Source organism: Aspergillus caelatus, assembly GCF_009193585.1.
Source record: "Aspergillus caelatus strain CBS 763.97 unplaced genomic scaffold BDV27scaffold_401, whole genome shotgun sequence".
Classification (NCBI taxonomy): Eukaryota; Fungi; Ascomycota; class Eurotiomycetes; order Eurotiales; family Aspergillaceae; genus Aspergillus; species Aspergillus caelatus.
In genome coordinates this window covers 1-22,520 of record NW_022475664.1, presented here as the reverse complement: position 1 = coordinate 22,520, position 22,520 = coordinate 1, and the positions used below count along the sequence as shown (strand labels likewise).

Sequence of the window (22,520 nt, the reverse complement as noted above, 5' to 3'; positions counted from 1 at the left end):
TTGATTTATCATCATTATTCTTTTTTTTTTTTTTTTTTTTTTTTCTTTTTCTATTCATATTTTGTGTCTCTTGTTTGAACATCACTTCTTTTACGGTGACAAAACGACAGGGAGGCCCCTCGTATAGACGGCTCACTTGTCGTCGTGGTGCCCGTGGATATACTCTTTGATCCCCCCCTCCTCCCAAACGAATACTTATACTTCTCTTTGGGCCGACTGATCTTCCCTCACCCAAGCGTGCATTGCCCCTATCACCCCCGTCCGGGCTTTGATAACCTACCCACTAAAAGTGGTCCCTCCTTGGCCCTTACCCATTCATTAGTGCGACAAGTTTCGATCTTCGGCCTCCTCAGTCCTGCGATCGATCAAAACCCCCTACATTTTCCCATAGATTGCTCTCAGCTGGTTCTGATCTTCTCACCATCATATATACCTTTAACCCTAATACCTTAATCATCGGCGATTTGACTCTCTTCTGATTCTTCTGGGATTGTACCTCAAGTTCCACATCAACCTTGCCTTATACCCACCAGTGCATTGACGCACGCGCGCGCCTAGGAACACTCCTTTTCCTTCCCCTCAACACAGCGAACGAGCGTCTCCTTGCCTTTCTTCTCCTTTCAGCGGTTGCTTTGCCACATTGTACACCTTCGCTTTCACACACTCGAGTAAAACGACAAAATGTCGGACGCGGATCAGGGCTGGAAACCAAACGGTCGTCCTCAGTCGTTCGTAACCCCCAATTTGCGCTCCTTGCGATACCTGGAAGTTGACGCTGACTGATACATGGCAGGACCATGGCACAGGCTTTCTCCAGTACGCTAGATAGTCTCTTCGCGTTGGACTCGGATGTCCACAACCTTGAGCAGACTGTTGATGAGAGGTATGCCGTGTAACCGTTCCGAACTCCTCCCTTTGCCCCCGAAATGCACCGAGATAGAGACAACTTGGGAGGCTAACCGCAGAGAATTATTGCCAGGAAATTTCAAATGATGATTCAAAACCGAGAACTGGAAGAACTTCAGGCGAAAATTCGCGCGACCGAAGAACGCTTGAAAGCACGAAAATCCGTGATCTTGGATGGAAGCAGCCCCAGGAGCAATGGAGCGCAGAGCGACGGCGGATATCAGTCGACAGGTAAGGCGTTATCTTGTGTGCAGGTGTGTCTTTTAGCGGAATTAATGTCGCTAAATCATCTTGATACCTATAGAATCCGCGTCATCGGCAACATCTCCAACGGACACGGCAGGCCACTACTCCAGCGGGGATGAACAGCGGCAGCATGGCCAAACACGCAATTCATGACTTGATACAACCGGCCAGAGTTGGCTGCAATGGACACGTTTGGGTCAGGAACGGGGTTATGGATTTTATTTCTCTTCTATTGGTTTTCCAAGGCGGACATGTCTGGAGAACTTGATTTATTCGATTTGCCTTCCCCTCTTCATCTTTCAGCGCTGTATCAATCGTCCGTTGAGTGGGGACAGGCCTCCTTTTGATATACCTGATGTTCTTATGCATTTTTGGCGTCTCTCACACACGTTGATGCACATGGTCGAGTCCGTGTATGCATGTGCCATGTCTCGAACGTGTGGGTCAAGAGATTGGATTCTTTCTCCTCGTGGTTTAATAAATCGTTTTTATCCGTTGAATAGTCGGTGTATTGGATGTGTTGATCTTCCACATTTTCCCCACTAGAAGGAGGGGGAAGAAGAGTACTTATGGAAGGTGGTTTTGTTTCATTTAAATTCCTGCATGTCGCGGGCACATGTTGTGGTGGCCCACAATGGGATGGTCACACTGCAGTCCAGATGAGGCATAGCTGCATCGATCATGAGACCCCTTGGATCCTCGATTGTATTCTTGTTTTTCTCTCTCTTCTTTCTGGGAATTTCTCTCTCTCTCTCTCTCTCTCTCTCTCTCTACGACGTACATGTTACATGCCAACATCGCACATGTCTGAACATGATATTTAACTCCACTTCCAATTCATTTATGCTCAATCCTACTTTGGACTCATATCCAATCGCCAACCATAACCCTTCTAGGGCACCCTTTAGTCCTACCCAATTAAGCCAATCACACCATCTGCACCGGTCTCTCTCAACCTTTTTCTAAACCGATCAACTTTCAATGTCACGCGACCTTAAAACCGCCGGGCATTAGATCGGTAAATATTCTGTCCTGGTCATATTTAGACCGGATGCTCTTGAGTCGCTCAAGGTTCTCTGGGGGTATTGTGCTAAATACATCCTGGGAGGGATTCGCATCGTTCAGATAGATAAATTTGGCCAGTTCGATCCCCGCGGCCTCGAGGTTCTTGACAATTTGACCATTAGCTTTTTCATAGAATGCGTCGACATCGTCGTCGCTGACGGTCGCTACAGAAGTGATGCTCTCTTCCACCCAGATGTATGGCGCGCCATCGACATCCAAGCTCTGAGGGTCCCCGCCGTTGACAGTAGACGCCGTGATGAATTTCTCGGTAACTGCTGGGAATGCTAAAGCTGCAACCAATACTCCCACTGGCAAGTCCTCGCGTGCCACTTCCATGAAAGTGTCATGAACAATGGAAATGGCCTGCTTGTTGGAGGCGTGGATATTCAACACATAGAAGCGCTGTTTACTGCCCTTGAGAAGCGATAGGGCTGGATCAAGCTCCTTAGACCAGTCACTCATGGAGCGGCTGGAAAAGGTACTGGTGGTGGCGTTTAAATCGGAACCCAGGAAGCTCTCTAACGCGGCAGGGCTCTCATTTTCGCCATTATAGAAGAGAATGGCGCTATAGCTAGCTGTACCTAAAGCTGGGATATATTCCGCCATTGGAATGGTAGCCGCCTTAGGGTCTTTCGAACCATCCACAGTGAACGAATGTATAGCGTCGATGAACTTCTCGGCGACGTCGGATCCATACGATGCCATACCAACCATTACCTTGGGGGCTTTGATTGTTTTCAGTTCGAAATTTGTCACAAGGGCGAATGAACTGGAACCTCCCCTTAATGCCCAGAATAAATCTGAGTACTCATTCTCTGGGGTCACCTGGGTGACTGCTCCATCTGCTAGAACAACCTAATTCCTATGAATCAGTGAAAGTGCGGGAGGACAATGAAGGATACAATAGGCTGCGGGACGTACCGTGACGCTGGCAACATTTGCGGAAGCCCAACCATACTCATTGCTGAAATAGGAGACACCACCTCCAAGGATGTACCCAGGAACACCAACGTGACCGAGTCGGCCCCCAACGACCGTCAGCCCGTTCGGTTCAAGATAGTCATAGATATTGGACCATCGGTTTCCTGGGCCGACATTGACCGTAGACTGGTCATCAGACAAACTGAGCTGGGTAAGGCCAAAGCTGGAGAGCAGAACGCCGGACGAATTGATGTTCGCTGCATTAGCGATTGGCATATGCCCGCCACCTCTAATTGCGAAGGGGGATTTAGCGTCCTTCAGTATCTGTACAGCATCGCCCATCTGTGTGCTATTTGAGGGCTCGAAGACACAGGCGGGCCCCAGCCATGCACTGGATGTGTAGTATTCTGGAAAAGGGTAAGTTTAGTGTTTTCTGCTAGAAGTAGCAAACACTCTTCCTCACCTGTATTGGCATTAATATACCTTGGGTGGAGTTTAGAGTACGTGATATCGGGGTATTTGGCCTTTAGCTTGCTGCAGGCTGTTGATGCAGCATCATCCTGGCGCGATTGGAGTTGCCGGATATCATCAGCCAGTCCTCCTGGGAGGACGGCTAAAGCAATGAGTACATATTTGAGTACCATATTCGCACTTTATCGGCTTGGAATCAACATTGGTGCCAACCAGGCCGCAGGAAACGACCAAGTATTTATCATTCCCCCCGCTCGAAAACAGATTCACATGGGACTTAACTTTCTGGCTGTCGGCCATCTTTCTATGACGGCGGGCTATTATCCAAAACGATTTAGACGATGGTAGATCATCTTCGTAGCGCGTTTGAGTCCGGAGTAATTGCTGCATGTGGATTCTACAGAGACTGAACATGGAACAGACTTCTCCTGCCGATCATCTCAAGTACCGACCCAGGATTGAAATTTAGCTCTACCTATTTCCCCGCAGTTAACGGCACAATCCTGAATGCGGATAGCATATTAGGCCATCCGCCACTATGTGTATCATGTACATGAGCGTCGATCTGACTTCTACAACATTCAAGGAGCAACAGACTACTACAGAAATCCCGATGCCTCGGCTGTGAAACATGCAACATATGCCAGGTTCAGTCACGAGCTCAATCTAGTTCATGCATCAGAGCCGGAATGTCACTCTTAGCTTGAAAAGTGAGTTATCCCAGGCTCTGTAAAAGAGGTGCGGCCCAATTTTGGGGGATCTGCAATGTCGTATAGCTTCGTATTCAGGGACCGGAAGCAAGCCACTTTTCTAGCCTGGTGCTTTACCATATTGATGCACCAATTAGAATTCGTGTTCAATACAATACCCCAGGATAATAACGTGTGGCTAAGGATTTAGCCTGTAGGATCGTTATTTTTGTCGGAGACTGCACTGACCTGGTTTCTACTCCCTGGTTCCCTAACAATATGTCTTCGCTCTGAGTACGACTATCATATATTAAGTCTGAGCATTGAATTATCCCAGAATGGAAAGGGTAAAGCTAGTTCTACTTGGTGTTCCAGGTCCTCCAGATATCTGCATATCTACGTAATATAGTATTGACTTCAACCTCACAAAATAACCACGTCAGCCTGTCAAATAACTCACGTTGTATACGTTGCTTTTTTGCTCGTCTCATATACCTTGTTTCCTATGTAACTCTTCTTTGGTATCATCCATACGAGTTTCATACGACCCTCTAGTCTATAATCCTGCGTTTGCTTAAAGAGACCGATGAGTCAGGATATTCCGGTGCGTCCTCCTAATCTGAAGGGCATTGGCTTCCTCATCCATGGGTGGAAAACATGGAAGGATATCCTTGGTGTGTTGCGACAGTATAAGGTTTGTGGTCCATATGTCCCCTTTTAGTTATCTACTCTTATTGACGCGATATCTGGTTGGTGATATCTATTCTCGTGGTTATTCGCTACTGCTTTCTGGAGTAGATGACAATGATATCACAACAGCTGACCTTTGTTCGCAATTATAACTGCCATTCAGGGTTAGCAAGCCAAAGGTATCAAGACACGCTGAACTGATTGCAGCCCTGCGAGCTGTAGCTTGGCCACACGAGCTATGGTCGAGCTCTTCTGGGATTGAATGAGCATGCCAGCTTTGCCATGCGTAACTTAGGGTTTATTTTTGAATGGAGAGGTTATGCTATTATTCTGTATTGGCGGCAACATAGTTTTCCAGGCTTTTTATTTACTTTTCTTCTTCATATTGTATAGATATGGTCCTGGGGGGAGAGGCTAGTTATACCGTCAACCGTCCATGTCCGAATGAATGACTATTTGCCTGCGCAACTTGCCCGATACTGGTATAAGTATCCCTTTATTCCCTCATTTCTTTCTGGGATTACTCCTACTTATGTCAAGATCTACCTTCAGAGCCTTGACTTACATTTGTTTACGTTGGCTTTTCGTTACTTTTCTTTTATGATCCACAGTAGTAGAGCTTCTGAAGCTGGTAATCACAGGAAAGGTAGACATTGATGTGCCTACGCTTAAGAATCATGTACAAAAGTTCATCTTCCGAGTATCATCAAGAATGTACAGACATCTTCGAGGGTACCAGACTATCTGCCCATCCCGTGCCTAGTATCATTGTTCAATTCGATGAACATTCACTTGAATCGTCATATGAATCTGACGGCATTGTGGGTGTGGTGATAATTTGGGATCAGCAACGAGCATTTGGATAGAACAGAAAATTGCAGTCAAGCATAGTAAAACTCTCACTTCACATTATTATAGACTGGCTCACACCTCCGTAGGAAGAGACTATTCGTGCTGTCACAAACGTCGAGGCCAAGTTCTGCACATCTGAACAACTCGAATCCTCTATCTTCACGGAGGACGCTTTCAAGGAAGCACGCAACCCAATCAGTAAAACTCACCCACCCACAGACGATAGTTTGCCCTGTTAATAATCACGACTTGTACTACACGTTTATCTAGGGGGTACTGCTCAGGTCATCCTTACCCTGGATTCATGCTCACACAGATCATCATTAATGCTCATCACTGGCATTGTACCGACCATACCTACATATGAATCAAGTGTTGGGGTAGCCCTGTTGCTCATATGAAGCATTGCTCACGAGTTTATTTAGCCCTATTCTGAAGAAACTCCATTCGACACATTTCGTCGGTTCCCCTCTTGTCAGCCTTGTTCAATGATTCTATGCATTACCTGTAACCGCAGGAAGATATATATGTGCAACTCAGGGCAACCTGAATCGTAGAATAAGACTCATGCGATCTTTTGGTCCTGTAGAATACATGGCCTTGGTTATATCTCCTACAATTACCTTCACTACACATCAGCCGATACCAGCTCCCCTGTTAAAGTCCCATGCCTGGGCCATTACGATGGTAAACTCCACGCAGACATTTCTTCTAAGGATCTCTCGTCCATGAACCCGCTGACACTATCATCTTCGAAGGAAACCTTACCACATCACTCAGTAACTTAGCTCCACAGGCCCCTCACAGCATGGCCTATCATAGGTTTAAGCTTTCTGGCAGTAATGGAAGATGAACTGACTTGATACTGGACTACGGAGTATGCCCATGAAAATAATGAAACAGGTTAACAAGCAAAGCCAGTACAAATATCCAGTTCATCGACTAGGCACGTGGGTATTGTATAACGAAACAACATTTACCTATGCGAATTACACATCTCCACACCCCCAACGGTAGTTTGTTGCTTCCACCTAAACACATACGCTCTAGAACGGGCTAACTGGCCGTAGAAGATTTCACGGTATCTAAAACCTATAACCTGGTTTGTAACATATATGGGCCGATGAATTGGATAAAAAAAGACTACTCCTTTTTGACGCTGGTATCTGCTTTATCTAGTTTTGAGATATATTGGGCCTGGTAGCATTGTGAAAGTACAATGCATGTCTATGTCAAGGTAGAGGTCTACCTGATTTTGGTCTCCTACATCTCTTTATCATTGGCATCGGCATATCAATATGTAGTTACTATGACGATAAGATCATTAGATATTATTTATCACGAGTGCCTATAGAGCATATAGTAGAACCTAAGTATGTCGTTTGCAGAAGTATCTTCACGGTACCACCTACATCCTGTAATTGCTATGGCAGCCTTAATTATACTGGTGGGGATATATATATTTCTTAAAAAATCGTTGGTTATCGATACTCTAGATTCGATGTTCTGACGTGCTAGATCTTAAGGTATAACATAACTTTAAGATCACATCCATTGACATATTTGTAATAGTAGTGTCTGAGAGAATAATAATCCAGTTAAACCTTGGAATATATTTATGATGAGTACGGGTTGACCGTCTGCGGTCCAGGTGCTGTGGTGAAGATTCAGGATGAGCTCAATCCACTGTCGGCTCTTTGGCAGCCTCCCTTGTGTTTACGCCATATATGATCAAAAGCATACCCCCCATCATCGAAACTTCTCATATCTAAACCCCTAGCCTATTTGGAAGGTATAATTCCTTATGAACAATTTCTTATGCATCATTCTATCATGTACATTCTATCTGTGGCATGGCATAACACGAAGAACGGTCAATATATTCCATGCATTAAAGCATTTTATCCCGTAACCTGCTTAAGAAACACATCATTCTCCCGAGTAATAATTTGCACGTCTATCTTGAACATCTTTACTATGAACCAGTCAATATCAAGGTATACTTTACCGCCTTGGTACAGAAACTTGAGCAATTATAGCCACAACGGAACGTTCATCGGAAGGGTCCTGTGGGTTTCTATGGCGTCGACATGTCCCGACGAATGACCCTCCAACTTAGGCTTGCGGGTGAGGAAGAGCAGCATATCTCGCGTTGCGCGCTTAGACAAATCCTCCTGGAAGACAGAAGTGAGGCTGTGCTTGGCCTCATTATCAGCAAAGAGGAGAGAGTCTAGGAAGTGACGATGCTGAAACCGATGCTTTATGAGGCTCGGCTTCGCCTCAGTGGCTGGGATACCAGTGGTCTCCTTCTGGTCGTGGATGAAGGTGATTCCACTGTCGGACCTCATATTGGTGCATCCCAGGAATGTAGTCATCGTATGATCCGCTCCGTCTGCGTGCACGCCTTCAAGGGTAGGCTCGCCGAGGATATTCTTCTCAGTGAATGTTCGAATGTTAAACACGTTGCAAAGGAAATTCGGGCTGGAGTAGTCCAGGTGGGCACGAGGTTCGACGTCGACTTTGTTCATAATGAATGCCTTGACCACCATCAGGCCTTGTAGGACAGTGTTGTATTGAAGGTCCCCCCTGACCTCTGGGAAATCACGGGGTAATCCAGAGTCATGACGCTTGTAGTTCTCTTGCACGGTGAGGGTGAAGCGTTGCTTTTGAAGCCGTTGGATTGCCTTGTTCTCGAAGTCGTAGTAGAACAGACCGTTTCTGATGGTCCGGTAGTCTACCGTGGGGTCCTTGCCCAGGTGATGGCTGACTTGCTGGAGAGCATCAAAATCCTCCTCCTTGGCCCCCAGTGCTTTGAGGATAGAAACCAGCCATTCGCCCTCCATGAAAACGACCCGGTCCTTGGTGTACTTAGCCCGCACTTCCAGCATACTCGCCATGGCTTTATAAAATTTGGCATCGTAAAGCTGCTGGGCCACGTTGAGATTAACGGGCGTAGCCGATATGCAGTATCTCTTGATTCCACTGAGAACGGCTCTGGCGACGGCCTCAATCTGTTCTGACTCCACACCGACGGATATCCGTAGGAAAGGATCTGTGTTCTTGTAAAAGGCGTCTGCCACGAAAATCCGGGTGGTGGAGAAGCCCAGGCTGGCCCCCTTGACCATCTGCACCCCCTGTTCTTCCGCGGCGCGGAGAATGTCATCACAGCAGCGCTCCAAGTTGGGCCTTTTATTCAACCCTTCTCCGTGGAAGCGGACTGTGACGACATTGCCGCCGTGTCTCCATCCGTATTTGCGCCAGTGATGAGGAAACATCACCTCGGCCATGGTTCCGCTCTCGGCGTCCAGCAACCGGTGCAGCTTCTCGGCATTCGCTGTCAATTGCGACATCCGGAAATTAAAAACGGTCTTGTCAATTGGCGGAAGTAGACTGGCGTTCCGGGAGTACAGGACGGTTCCTGTAATCTGGCGAACCAACTGTATCCCGGGCACCATATCTTCCGGCATTACAACGTAGCCACACATGATGAGGTCCAGGCCCAACTGGATATATTTGTGGGCACTCTCGTAGTAGAGCACCTTGGGACAGTGAGGCCCTTCAAACCAATCATATAACTCCATTCCCCCAGACACCAACGTTCCATCAATGATGACCAGACGGTCTTCCCAGCCTTCTCTGTTGGCCACCAGGTTGGCAAATCGGCGTATGTCAATGGTGTCCAAACCCACTGTGTTGCACATCGGGTCCAGAAACACAGCTCGGGCATTATTTCTCTCTGCACTTTCAATTACACTTTCTGGATCGAAGGCTGTCGCGTTCACCACTGACAAGGACTTCTGGGAGCGCATTGGCTGAAAGGATTCGAAGTAAATGTAAGGAGAAACCACCACGGTATCGCCATGTTTGAGTTCCTGGACGACGTACTGCTGGATGACGGTAAAGGCCGCCATGCCACTTGACATCAGCAGAAGCTTGGGGTTTTGATTCGAGCCCAGCTGTAGTGTCTCGAGCAGTTGTTGTTCACGGTCCCGCACATCCGGCGACGCGAAGCGGTCGTAATTCACGCCTTGACACTGGTAGTAGGACGGATCGAAGAACCAAGGAATTTTAGACTGGTCATACGCAGGACAAGCACGCTCGAAGAATGATCCCAAGGTGGATTGAAGCTGTGCAAGGGCCCTGTACCGTTCTTCAATCTGCCAAACTTCCAACTCGCGTTCGAACCCGTTGATTTGGGTGTCGAACTCGTTGAGGTGGGTGTTGAACCCATTGACTGGGGTGTGGAATCCGTTCACTTGGGCGTCGAACCGGTTGATTTGGGTCTTAACGCCGTTGGTTTGGGTGTTGTAGCCGTTGACATGGGTGTCGACGCCGTTTGCTGGCACCAGGGCCATTTCAAACTTGGCAGTTAGCTTCAGAAGCTTTTCCAGATCGTCCAAGAAGATGGACTCGGACCATTCATCCCTTTGCAAACTCAGCTCTTTGCATAATACCCTGTATTTGTCGAATCTATTCTTGATGGCATTGGTGTTTTGTTTGAATCGCACCAGCACAGTTCTCCAGACATCGTGCATAGAGGATAGCGGCGAAGAGATATGATTCTTATGTAGATCATGGTATCCGTTGACGAGCGTCAAAGGTTTGGGTGTCATCTTCACAAATGTAGGTACGAGCCGACTTTGGAGGAAGCGAGAGAGAGAGCGCTTGGAGGTCCAAATGATGCTGTTGTCAGAACTGCGGGACAGAAGTTATCAGTTCCCTTCTTATGAGTATCTCTTCGGTATCGGAGGGATTGCCATAGCTAGTGAGAGGTAGCTGAGCTTTACATTTGCTAGGAACTTCGATTTGCAAAAAATGATTGATTTCCATTAATACAGAAGAACCTGACCCTGACACGTACGAGTAAGGTACGAACAAAACACAGCGTGGTTTTTGACTTTCGACCATATCGAGTACGGTTTACCGAGTATTTGGTACCGAACGTCTTAACCAAGTAGTGCGCCCCCACTAGCTGTGATGTATACAATTTCCCCGAATCGCAATACCACTATCATACAGTAAATACCTGATGAAGATCCAAAGATCAAGATCAACCTCCTGATTCAACGCCACAATTTCTTTGGAACTCTTACTTTCTAGCTTGACTTTCAGCTCTCCTCCTATTTTTCAGCTCGACGTGCAGCTACACCGCTACTTTCAGGTGCACAGCTAGTAGGTGACAGTTGACGGTTGACAGGTGCATCTATGCAAGCCTCGTGGAACATACGGAAGTGAGGTGCAGGTTGTCTTACAGAAGATTACCGTATATTCCGCCTCGGCTACTCGACCTGGACCTGCCACTAATCGGGATTTCAGACAGATAATAATTACGGCATAGCATTATTCAGCATCAAAGGAGCCTTAGGGTTTCCAAGAGACAGTGCTAATTATCGTTATGGTGGAGGGAAGTATCCGTAGAAGCACCCATACTGCCTGCATTGCCATATATGTACCCTAATTACCATAATACTATCTATCCAAATAAACAAGACTGTGCTCCTACTCTTCTCTAGAAATCCTTAGCATTTTACTCCCACGACAATGAAGTACCTAATAACAGGGGCAACAGGTGGTCTGGGTGGTCACATCTTGGATTACTTTATCACCGAAATCCCCCTTTCTGACTTCGCCGCGTCGTCTTCCAACCCCGAAAACAGATCACGGTTTGAGAGCCGAGGGGTCAATTTTCGTCATTTGGATTATGAGGATCCTACCACTCTGAGCAAAGCTCTACATGACGTAGAGAATTTACTCTTCATTAGTACGAATGCAAACGTGATCGACGTCGAAAAGGTCAAGAGGCAGCACCGGAATGTTGTAGACGCTGCCAGGCAAGCCAATGTTAAGCATGTATGTTGTCCTGCTATTCTTCGATAGGTTTGGTTGCTTGCTTTGACTAATTAACTGCACAGGTTTGGTACACCTCTCTCCCATTTGGGGGGCTGACGAACGACTCGGAGGTTGCAGTCCAAAGGGCCCACTTGGCTACCGAGAAGATGCTCCAGGAGTAAGACCGCAACCATCATCCAGACAGCCAACATTTTGATCACCTGCTGAACTTTCATCAGATCCGGACTTACGTTTACCTGCATTCGTGAGGGAATTTACGTTGAAGGCTTCCCACTCTTTCTCAACTGGTACCCGGAGACCACCCGTATCACTCTCCCGGGGGATGGGGAGATTGCCTTCACGAGCCGGGTGGAGCTTGCTGAATGTACAGCACGCCTCATGATCCTGGGGGGATTCGAGAACAGGACTGTTCTTCTTACAGCCGAGGAAACGATCACGGCAAAGGAGCTAGTAAGCGTGATTAATGAAACTACGGGCCGTCGAGTGGAGCTCTCCTATGTCTCGCAGGAAGAATTTGTGCACGCAGGTCCGCCCAGTGACAGAGGGGGAAAGTCTCGGACGTTTTTCGAAACATTGGTTTCGCTGTGGGAGTCTGCTGCCAGGGGAGAGCTTCGACCAATGGACGGTTTGATGCGGGAGATTCTGGGTAGGGACCCATTAACACCGCGAGATGCTGTAAGGCAGCTGCTGGTAGAGAATAGGGACCATACCTGGCATCAAATGTATTCACACTGAGTAGATGTTCACAGAAATGGCTGCGAGGTTACAAAAAGGTGTGAACACATCAACTTGGACTTTTTGTATAGACAATTACAGTATGTTTTCTGAACGAACCCATCAAGCAAATATTCATTCACGTTATCTACATTGCCATAATTATCATCACTTTAGTTGTAAACAAGGACCACATATGTAAATGAGTTCTGTCGAGTGTGTCTAACATGGATTCAAAACTCAATGCTATGTAGATTGATCCAGGACAAAAATACATTGTTGAAATACGCCTTGCGGCTATTAATCCTAAAAGACCAAGGAGATATAACCTGAGAAAAACCATTCTCTATGCGGTTTCCATTATTTAGATCATGACGACAGCGATTCTGCTAAGCACCCGTCGAATCAAAGCGATATTTAGCAGGGGCTGTGTTTAAGAATGGCCCTCCATGGGGGTACATCGTACCTGGAGTGGTCTTCCATAGTACAGCGGCTGAAAGCAGTCTTTCCACTTGAACTTGGAGTCATTGAGATCCTCAGGGTAATCCATCTGGATCGTCCTGACCAGAGTGGCCAAGACAAGATAGAGTTGACACCAAGCCAGGTTGATCCCCATACAAGCACGAGGGCCTTTGGAGAAGGCAACCAGATGTTTGTCTGAAGAATTTCCTAACCACCGCTCATGCCGAAACTTCTCTGGTGCATCGTGATGGTCCGGTGACATGTGGATGAATACATGGGATGTGCCAACGCTTGTCCCACCGGGGACATGGTAACCATCAATCCAAGCACCACCGGCAGAAACGACCCGGGGCAAGGGCGCCACGACACCATGGGTCAGTCGGAGAGCCTCTTTGATCACAGCAGTCAATAGCGGTAATTTCTCTAGGACCTCAATTGGGGGAACCGGCCCATGCGTTTCCGGCCAAACTTGAACGATTTCCTCGTACACGTCTTTGTAGAGGCCAGGCTTCTGTAGAATGCCGCTTAGACTTTGGACCATGGCGCTGGCAACGGTTTCACCGGCGCCAATAACAAATGTTTGAAGCTCCTCAATCATATGCTCCTGCGTCAGCTTTGGTTGTGACGCCTCCTTTGCGGTGTTTGATGATGATGGGACCAGGAAGCCTAGCATAGTGTTAGGTGGAATAGCGTGAGGCTGCTGAATTCCTTTAGTAACATGGTCTGCCACTATAGTTCCGTAAGTGGCAAATTCAGCCTCCCCTGGAAGTGTAACCCATGATGAGATGGAGTAGAGAAGGTTTCTCAGAGTTGGGAAACTTTTCATAAGGACGTAACTGTCGAGGCCCTCATCCAAGGCGTGGATCAGTGGCGAGTCAAAATATTTCGCTTCAAGAGTTCCAAAGGATATTCCCAAGCATATATCTGCCATTAGGTCTTGGGCTAAACAGCGGAAAGCCATCGACATGTTCGACAACTTCCCTTCCTTGTTCTGTCTATCGAGTTGGTTTACCAAGACACGTATCTGCATTGTTTATGAAAGGTCACTCAGTACGTTCTTGTTCTATATATTCATATGTAGCATACCTGCCGATTGATGGCCTTCTGCATTCTTTGAACACTCTGTCGCGAGTAGAACGGCCATATAAGATCCCGTCGTTCTTTGGCCGCATGGTAGTTTCTTAGCCCGAATGCGGAGGATGTATCCACTATCGCTTTGTACACTTCGGGGTCCTTGTCCCATTTGGATTTCACATTGTAGATATCTGAGTAAGCCTGCATTGTCGAAAAATGCAACTTTGAAAGCGAATAAGTCTCTAATGCTGGATACCATCTCAAGGGTTATCCAACTTACGCGATGCGGTCCATATCTAACAACGGGGCCTGGTTTTTTTTTTTCGTCTTAGCCATACTTTCCATTGGGAGAGGGAGGGCAAAAGTAGCATGATAAGCCACACAGGAGATTACCATACCATAAGTCTGATGCAAGTCAAACAAAATATCCGTCAGAGACTTCCCCAAAAACCACTCATGGTAAACCAGCCACCAGCCAGAGACAGCTGCAAGTTTTGGGCCGGGAAACTTGGCCAGAGGGTGCACGACTGCTAGGTAAAAGGCAGAACAGACCCAATACACCAGGAGGCCTGCGACGAAGGTTATCGCAATGGATCTGACCTCCAGGTGTTGAAGGGTACCAAAAAAATCCATACTTGTGGTGGTAGGATGTCGATGTGGTTACTGAGCGACTAGAAAGTGGGAGTACAACTAAGCTGTTCGATATTTGTTTTATTATTCATCCAACTCTCTCGTCTCTTCGTCATACTCGTGATACAATAATTACAATACCTGCTTTCTCTAAATAGGTACGGGAGAAGCTAGGTAGTAATCAACACTGGATATTCCGTATGTCAACAATCTACCACAAGAACAGCCAGTACAGGCTAAGGCAAAAAGTCACCGATATGCCTCAAATCTCAATACATTGAATTATACGGAGTAAGTTAAGTAATTAAACACGGGTGATCAAGCACTGGATCAAGAGCTGTACGGAGTATTGGATAGGGCATGTCTCCGTCGATCTTTTCCATCGAGAAGGTGCAGATTTCAAATCATTAGCCGTCTCATCCAGCTGCCTTCGGCTACAGTATCAGTGGATATGGTGGCTGGCTGACTCTCGTGGCGATCGTGGACAGAAACACAAGAGATACATTCGTTCTGCTAAGTATTAGTGGGTCAAGACGCTATTTAATCGTGTTGGGAACGGGGCGGCCCCAAGTCTAGATCTATGGAATTGTTTAGCTTGTTCCTAGTTGGGTATATCTAAACAAAACCTTCGCCAGCCGCTTAACGAACTCTAAATTAAATAAATTTAGACTCAATTACGAGTAGATGGCACCTTCTGAAAATGCTGTATGAAGTTTGGTAGAATAAGCTACTAACTATGTGAACCCCTGCTATTGCAGACATACATTACATCCTAACAGAATGATTGACACAGCTCGGCAATAGAGTTTGAAGTTCCTCCCGGAGATTTAATAATTTAAGCTACTACGTATGTATCTATACGTAGGTAATGATGTAAATGTGCCTCCGTACGGTACACAATGAGACGCCCGGAAATTTTCATATCCTTTCCGTAACTTTTACCTTCACCTCCCCTGTTCCGTGCTTCGGTGCTCCGGTCAGTCGAATATGATGCACCGTGAGATCATCTACCGTGGTGTCGTATATCTCCATATTGAAGGTGCGAATGAGTTTGGCAAAGGTCATGTACATTTCCGCGTATGCCAAACTAGAGAGGCAATTTCAGTTAGTACTTGTCCTTAGCACAAACCCCGAATGGGCAGAGGGGTTATTATGGATTGGATCTTACTTGATTCCGAGACACTGTCTAGTGCCCTTCGTAAAAGCAGCGATGAACTTATCAAGGTTGATACCCTCCTTAGACGCTCTGATCCAGCGCTCAGGATCAAACCGATGGGGGTCTGGGAAGATAGACGGGTCCTGGTGGACAAGGACGGTACATAGACTGACAGGAGTCTGTATGTGTGCGCACCGATTAAAAACAGCCCGTAGTGCAACATCATTGAATGCGGGAAACTTACACCCGGCGGTATTATATAGTCACCGTACTCCAATGCCTTGTCATTCGCAACTCTGGGGAGTCGGATTGCTGGGCCATGGGAAAGCCGAAGACTCTCTTGAACCGCTCCGGTCTGCCAGTACTGTTAGCCCTGTAGTATTATTGACGCCTTACGTTTGACAACGCTGCTTATTCTTCCTTTACTCCAAGCGAAAGAGAAGGAGACAAGAGATTGCAACTTGAATGAGAATATACAACTTACCAGATAAGGGAGACATTCGAGTTGAACATGGGAGTAGACACCGTTCTCCACACTCGGCACAGTGTCTAACTCCTCGCGCAGCTTATTTAGAATGGTCTTGTCGTTCAAGATATGGAACATGCCAACACTGAGAGCTCTTGCCGTTGTTTCCGTGCCTGCGAAGATGATCGTTGTACCTTCATCTCCTAGGCGGTCGAGTGTTCTCTCCTGGGGGGGAATGGTCGGGTCTTCTAGTGCTTGCACAATCACGGACTTGGCCTCTGCTTTGTCTCCGTTGTCCAGAGATGCGCGAATGCTGGTCTTGATATCCTCCTGAGAGGAGACAAGATACGAGGCCCCTGGATGGATCAACCGCATGATCGGAATAGGCAATTTCTTGATGGTATTTGCGACCCATGGAAAGAACCTCGTAAAATGGTAGAACTGAATCAGCCCTAGAATAGCTTCTCTCACTTCGAACTTGAAACCTTCATTCCCAAGATAGTCAAAGTTCTGTCCATAGAAATACGTCGTCACGATGTCGGCAGTGAGGGCGGCAAATCCAGCGTCTAAATCAACAACCTCTCCACGTTGCATGGTCTCCTCTAAGCACGAACACATCCGCTCGATCCGCTCGTTGATAGCTGATTCAAGCCGAGTAACGGCAGCCTTGGAAAAGTACGGGCTCAGAATCGAGCGCCGTAACCGATGGACTTTATGGTGTATGGTAGCGAGGCTGGCTTGCGGGACCGAAAACGCGGCCACTGCATCGTAGTATTTGTCTGTGCTTCGGTGGTTGCCAGCATACACGGTGCTGTAGTAGTGTGGATCACGAATGTGAAGCTCGTTGGCATTGACTCGAACAATAGGACCTTATCGGAAGACATCATTATTAGGTGACGAGTACAGAACAAGGTTAGTTCTTAACCACGTACCGTACACTTGGTGCATCCTCTCCATCTCCCATAAAAACATTCCATCCTTTATGACATCATAGTAGAATTCATAGTAAGGACCAATAGCTGCTAGCTTCGGTCCAGGGAAGTTTCGCAAAGGATGTAGGTAAAGGTTGTAGAGGGCATTCAAGACGAGATAGGTTGCAAAGGTAGCAACAGCAAGTCCAAGAGTTCCCAGGCCATTCGGCCTGCTTTCTGAGATAATGTCCAGCATGGCACCGTTCTCTTCAGATTGATGCAGCGTATTTGGAGAGGTAACAAAGAGAACGAAGAGCTAATGGGTTGTCAACCAGAGCAAAGTAGAACATTGAGGCTTGGACTGATGGCGCGCCAGGAAAGCTACGAACCGCCTTAATAGTTCGCGAGGGGTTAAACTGTAATAACCACTAGTCTCCATGACCAGGAATAAGAAGGCTCGAACTGGGTAAGGCATTGCTCCACCACCGAAGATCAAATATTCAGCTGTGGATGTAATTGAAGCAGCGCCACAAGACCCAGACTCAGCTGCGGAGCTGCTCGGCATGACCGCCACATTCTACATACCATTATAACCTGGTATAGCGTAGAAGGATTGTAATTTTGCGAACTGCCATGACCAGCTGACCATACCACAGGGTCAAGCAGGTTTCGTACGACGTGTAAGAAAAATACCGCTGTTATCTGGGCCCTAGGTATATAACTGCTATAGAATATATCCTTGGGCTGAATGAAACTCTGCAACTTAGATCCAACAAGACAGTCTTTTCCATATCTCTCTTCTGCACAGCCTCTTTCCAAATCTCGAACACAATGACAGGAAAGCAATTTCCCCTCAATGAGTATATCGCGGCCCTGGCCAAGTTTCTGGACACAATAGAATACCAGGACGACAATTTCAGCTATGAAGAGCGTGTGGAAAGCCTACGATACGTCTACCAGCACACGGCAGAACATTTCGACCAGCCAGTCGAAAAAGCCGCGGTGAAGGTCAGTCCCAAAAGGCTACAGGCCGTCATGCGAACTAGCACACTCGTTACTGTCTACTGTTGGGTCAAGTGTCCACTTGATGTCATGGTAGGCGTGTCTATCTACTTTGCGTATATCATCATGCTGGATGACTCAAGCGACACTCCCAACACAGAGATGAAAACCTTTTGCGAAGACTTGATCAAGGGAAGGCCTCAGAAGCATCTATTCTGGCAGCGCATGAATGCGCATCTGACAAACTTTCTACGCTATTATGACGGGTTCTGTGCTATTACGATCTTTCGAAGTACATTGGACTTCTTTCAGGGCTGCTGGATCGAGCAAAATAACTTCGGCGGCTTCCCTGGGTCGAGCTACTTCCCACATTTCCTTCGGCGTCTGAATGGACTTGGCGGTATCTCTAGCGCTACCCTCTTCCCCCTTTCGGAGTTTGATGAGAGGGTTGTCTTTGAAGAGATTGTCACCGCAATTGCACAAATCGAACCGCAGCTTACACTCTGCAACGATTTGATCTCGTTCTACAAAGAATATGACAGCCCAAGAGATCAGATCAACTTGGTCAGCAACTTAGCCCACTGCAATAGAGTTGGCTGGGAGGTTGCCTTTGAAGAATTGACTCGCGATACGATTCTCTATTGCGAACAATTGGTGACTGTCTTCCAGGGCAAAGATCCCAAGGTGGAGGCTACCGTTCGTGCCTTCGTTCATGGCTATGTCACCTGGCATCTGTGCGATCCGCGGTTCCGCATGCAAGAAGTCTACGACCAGACGGGGCAGAGTGAGGCCGATCTGAAGTTCCGTCGCTTTTACGAGCAGGCAACAAGCATTGGCGTGATAGACTTCAAGCTCTGGGCTAGCCCGAACGAGTCCAACAGCGACAACAAGAAAAGGGGACACGGACAGGCGTTCGGTGATGATCTGCAAAATGGTAAGACCCGAGTTCTTGAAAGCATTGGGCAAGCGAACGCCAGCGAACCTGTTGCATTAGCTCCCCTGGCTTAGTCGAGGGTAGGTTCAATACTCGATGGTAAACACTAGCCGAGAGAAAGTTTAGTTTTGGGGCGGGAATCTAAGCATTTTTTGGGTTAGTCATTGTTTGTCTTCAAATTCTTTTTTTTATCATGTATTTTTCTTTTGTATGCAGCAGTAGATTTCTCATGTTCTTTTCATTCAATTTGAGGCATAATCAGGCTAAGAATACTTCACCTTCGATCTGACTTTCATGACAATAAGATGCATCTCTATGATGCCTGAACCTCGATCCTAGCCGTAGAAGCTTCTTCCAATATTTACTAGCTCTTGTTTACTTCGAAGCTTTTCGACATGTCCATTCAGCTGAGGTCGACGACAATAATGTTTGACATGACGCCATTGAGATAGTAAAGATGTGAGGAATTGCAGTATCATACGGTAGTAATAGTAATCGGGAAGCTGTAGCCCTACTACTACGTAGTGCCGTTCGTGATCGACAAGATAAGAGGCTAGAGTTGGAAGATGAGAGCTGAATCTCGCAAACTCAATTGCGCACCAGCTTGACTGTAGTATTATTGAACTTAATCCGACTCGTTTATCATTACGAAAGTTTCAGGCAGGTCTGAAACGAAATTAAGTATGTATAGCTAGGTCCGTATCTATTTCCCTTCTTGGCATGGAAAGTGGGTCCCGGAATAATCTTCCACCCCACCAACCTAAGTTAAGTTTAGTTGATATGTTTAAAGTTTGTTGTTCGACAGTTGCCGATCGCAGCAGATTGCCGGTATTGATGGGCCCGTGCACCGTATGTACTGAAGCGAACCGAGTGATCCACCCTTATCTGTGTAGAACTAGTGGCTTTGACAAAGCAGTTATAGCCTATAATCCTTTCCCGTGGCAGGAAATTGCCGCCTGAAGTGCCGTGTTATCCCGTGTCTCGGAATTATGTTGCTCATGTTTGATTTCTCAGATCAACATTGAACAGAGTGTCTTAAGTCAGGAGTTGCAGGTAAGTTGCACCTAAGGCATGATCAAAAAACGAACCGCTTAGAAGCCACATCGTAGATATCACAAAGAGCATAACGAAAAGAGTAACTACTGATAACATGTCTCGTACAAGTCCCTTCTGGATCAGTATTTTGCGCGATCAGTAGCAAACCACAAACAATGTTTCCGAATCGCTCTCACCGACACGCATGTTCAAGTCGCAGTGAAGTCAAAAACACTACACATGGCCGGGGTGATCGAAGTTCCCTCTAATAATCATGGTAATACTCAGTCTACTCTTATGACCTACTGGTTCATTCATCGTATGGTCAAAATGGCAGAGCATGTGCGGCGGGATCCCAAATCAAGACCTAAGGAGCAGAAAGCTGAATATGGATTGGTGTGACTATCTAACTAGAAGGAGCGTACAATACAGTCATAGTGATATCACCGTGGGATGGAACAAGTTATTCCATCTAGAAGTGAGTAACCACCGAAAATAGCGATGATATTCAGTGGTCATATGGACATTTCTGAATTCTCTCAAGTTGAAGTGGTGGAATTTTACCTCCGTTTAGTTTGCGTACCGAACTTCAAATCCGCCAGTCATGAGTTGATCGGACTCGGTCACCTTCTCGAACCAGAGCGCTCCTTCCTTACGGCGCTTCTCATATGGAGCGGCATAACCCTCTCCAAATGGTGGGTGGTTATGGTACGTTGTCGCACACCAGATTGCGAACCCGGTTGCGAGATCCTCTTGAGACAAGAACCAGCGGCGTAAGTCAACTGGAACGGCTTCAGCCGGGTTCTCAGAGAAATAATCCGCCTTGCGCTGAAGGTATTCCGCTTCCAACTCAAGGCATCTTTGCTTGAGCCATGCTTTGGCTTCGTCAACCGACAAGCCTTTCAGCCTGTTGAGAAGCGGGATAGAGTTGATCATCTCGCGGCCTTTGCCGTAGGTGGAGTGTATCTCAGCCTCTTTGTCATAGTGATAGTAGTCGTAGACATAGCATGAATGAATCCAAAGAGGTAGAAAGATGTCCCGAACAGAGTCCAATTGCTCCTGTGTCAAATCCAACTGTGAACCAAACTCAGCGTTGTCACATGCCACTCTGGATTAGACCGATTAGTAAAACAAGAGCGGGAGGAGTTGGAATCAATGTGTGACTTACGGCCAGGCAATGTAGTTTGTACGATCCAGGGCATATTCTTTCATCGTTTTGTAGTGGGCCATTTTGGGTTCCATATCAGTTCCCTCGACCAGGGCAACCAGGGACTTCACACACTTGGGTCCGAGCTTAGGGTCCAAGCTTTCCAGAATCTTGGGCCATTTGGTCATCGTGTTCTTGTAGTTTGCTTGCCAAACTGGGTTGTCATACTTGGGGTCTTTGGGGACAGGGTTTGCGTAAAGTGTAGCGTCCAACTAGAAGCAGTGTGTTAGGAACCAGGAAGAATCACAAGGAAAAGCAAATTAATCAGAGGGTAATGGAATAGGAGAGATGCAGTATTCACACCATTTCTGTCATCTGCTTCTCGAAGCCTGTATGGAGTATATCGTTAGCAAATCTCTATAGAACCATGTCATAGACAAAGATAGACTCTCATACACTCATAGAAGCTCAATACCTCATTGAGATAGGCCAGCATAGCAACTCGGTCTGGGAAACTTTCTGCGAAGGTGACTGCAGCAAAGTTGCCCCTAGGTCCCAAGGCTCCCGGCATGGCACCGACGTCGTCTTTGCCAAACACATCAATTTGGGCTTGGATTGAGGCGTCATCTGCGCGTTGAGCATACTTGCTGATATAGGGTGGAAGTGTTTTGAAGAAGTAGATGGGGTCATTCTCCCAGAGCTTGCGATCCAGTATAACTGAATGTCTTCTGAGTCCTTCCATGTTGGCGTAGCACTGCGGGGTTAGGTTTATTCTGAGAGGGGATTGTGAACAGCTCAGTAGGTTGATAACAATGGGCAGGTAAAGAAAGACAATAATAACCAGGCTCAGACTTAAATAGCCTAAGTTCACTTATCATGGGCGAGCATAGCTGCCGGCTGTCTCATGCAGGGTGACATGTAGGAAGTAGTAGAGCCTTTCCTTCTATGGAAAATGGACAGCAGATTTCATCCAAAACAGGAACTATACGAATGGGCTGAATCCAGCCAGAGAAGACCAGCATTAGCGCGAGGTATGATTCTACCCCTTTCTCATGTGTATCTCAGCTGATCGCCATCGCTTTCCAGCTCTGACGTGGGGCAGCTGAGCAGTACATACCTATTTGAAGTGATCACTGTGATTTATGGATTTGTTGATGCCAGGATGAGAGTTCGAATATCATACACTGCGGGTCACATACTTTGTACTAGCTGCGTATTACAGTATTGTACCTGAGAAACTTTAATTACCAGATCCGTACAGGAATGAAAATCGCTCTACGGTATTTCCAAAAAGAAAAA

At 46.9% G+C, this 22,520-nt stretch overlaps 8 protein-coding genes across 8 annotated transcripts; 3 read left to right on the top strand and 5 right to left on the bottom strand.

Moving 5' to 3' along the window:
* Positions 1 to 345: 345 nt before the first annotated feature.
* On the top strand, positions 346 to 1,409 carry BDV27DRAFT_80265 (uncharacterized protein). Its single transcript, XM_032077635.1, has 4 exons — positions 346 to 728; positions 794 to 883; positions 980 to 1,137; positions 1,211 to 1,409. The coding sequence occupies exons 1-4, from the start codon at positions 682 to 684 to the stop codon at positions 1,303 to 1,305; spliced, it is 390 nt and encodes a 129-aa protein (XP_031920867.1). The 5' UTR covers positions 346 to 681; the 3' UTR covers positions 1,306 to 1,409.
* A 727-nt stretch (positions 1,410 to 2,136) lies between these two features.
* On the bottom strand, positions 2,137 to 3,909 carry BDV27DRAFT_151040 (FAD-binding oxidoreductase; the record flags this gene model as incomplete). Its single annotated transcript, XM_032071320.1, has 3 exons — positions 2,137 to 3,072; positions 3,139 to 3,395; positions 3,780 to 3,909. The coding sequence occupies 3 exons, from the start codon at positions 3,907 to 3,909 to the stop codon at positions 2,137 to 2,139; spliced, it is 1,323 nt and encodes a 440-aa protein (XP_031920866.1).
* A 3,964-nt stretch (positions 3,910 to 7,873) lies between these two features.
* On the bottom strand, positions 7,874 to 9,127 carry BDV27DRAFT_170140 (2OG-Fe dioxygenase family protein; the record flags this gene model as incomplete). The annotated part of the gene is made up of 1 exon (XM_032075216.1): positions 7,874 to 9,127. The coding sequence occupies one exon, from the start codon at positions 9,125 to 9,127 to the stop codon at positions 7,874 to 7,876; it is 1,254 nt and encodes a 417-aa protein (XP_031920865.1).
* A 2,254-nt stretch (positions 9,128 to 11,381) lies between these two features.
* Positions 11,382 to 12,425, top strand: BDV27DRAFT_164198 (SDR family oxidoreductase; the record flags this gene model as incomplete). The annotated part of the gene is made up of 3 exons (XM_032073659.1): positions 11,382 to 11,690; positions 11,753 to 11,847; positions 11,909 to 12,425. 3 exons carry the CDS (start codon positions 11,382 to 11,384, stop codon positions 12,423 to 12,425), a joined length of 921 nt encoding a protein of 306 aa, XP_031920864.1.
* Positions 12,426 to 12,837: 412 nt separating this feature from the next.
* Positions 12,838 to 14,147, bottom strand: BDV27DRAFT_164197 (cytochrome P450; the record flags this gene model as incomplete). The annotated part of the gene is made up of 2 exons (XM_032073658.1): positions 12,838 to 13,890; positions 13,953 to 14,147. The coding sequence occupies 2 exons, from the start codon at positions 14,145 to 14,147 to the stop codon at positions 12,838 to 12,840; spliced, it is 1,248 nt and encodes a 415-aa protein (XP_031920863.1).
* A 1,341-nt stretch (positions 14,148 to 15,488) lies between these two features.
* Positions 15,489 to 17,359, bottom strand: BDV27DRAFT_151036 (cytochrome P450; the record flags this gene model as incomplete). The annotated part of the gene is made up of 5 exons (XM_032071319.1): positions 15,489 to 15,657; positions 15,739 to 15,905; positions 15,971 to 16,081; positions 16,211 to 17,061; positions 17,125 to 17,359. 5 exons carry the CDS (start codon positions 17,357 to 17,359, stop codon positions 15,489 to 15,491), a joined length of 1,533 nt encoding a protein of 510 aa, XP_031920862.1.
* Positions 17,360 to 17,934: 575 nt separating this feature from the next.
* BDV27DRAFT_151035 (Trichodiene synthase) lies at positions 17,935 to 19,113 on the top strand (the record flags this gene model as incomplete). Its single annotated transcript, XM_032071318.1, has 1 exon — positions 17,935 to 19,113. One exon carries the CDS (start codon positions 17,935 to 17,937, stop codon positions 19,111 to 19,113), a length of 1,179 nt encoding a protein of 392 aa, XP_031920861.1.
* Positions 19,114 to 20,436: 1,323 nt separating this feature from the next.
* On the bottom strand, positions 20,437 to 21,963 carry BDV27DRAFT_170137 (terpene synthase family protein; the record flags this gene model as incomplete). Its single annotated transcript, XM_032075215.1, has 4 exons — positions 20,437 to 21,182; positions 21,243 to 21,493; positions 21,585 to 21,610; positions 21,678 to 21,963. 4 exons carry the CDS (start codon positions 21,961 to 21,963, stop codon positions 20,645 to 20,647), a joined length of 1,101 nt encoding a protein of 366 aa, XP_031920860.1. The 3' UTR covers positions 20,437 to 20,644.
* Positions 21,964 to 22,520: the final 557 nt, after the last annotated feature.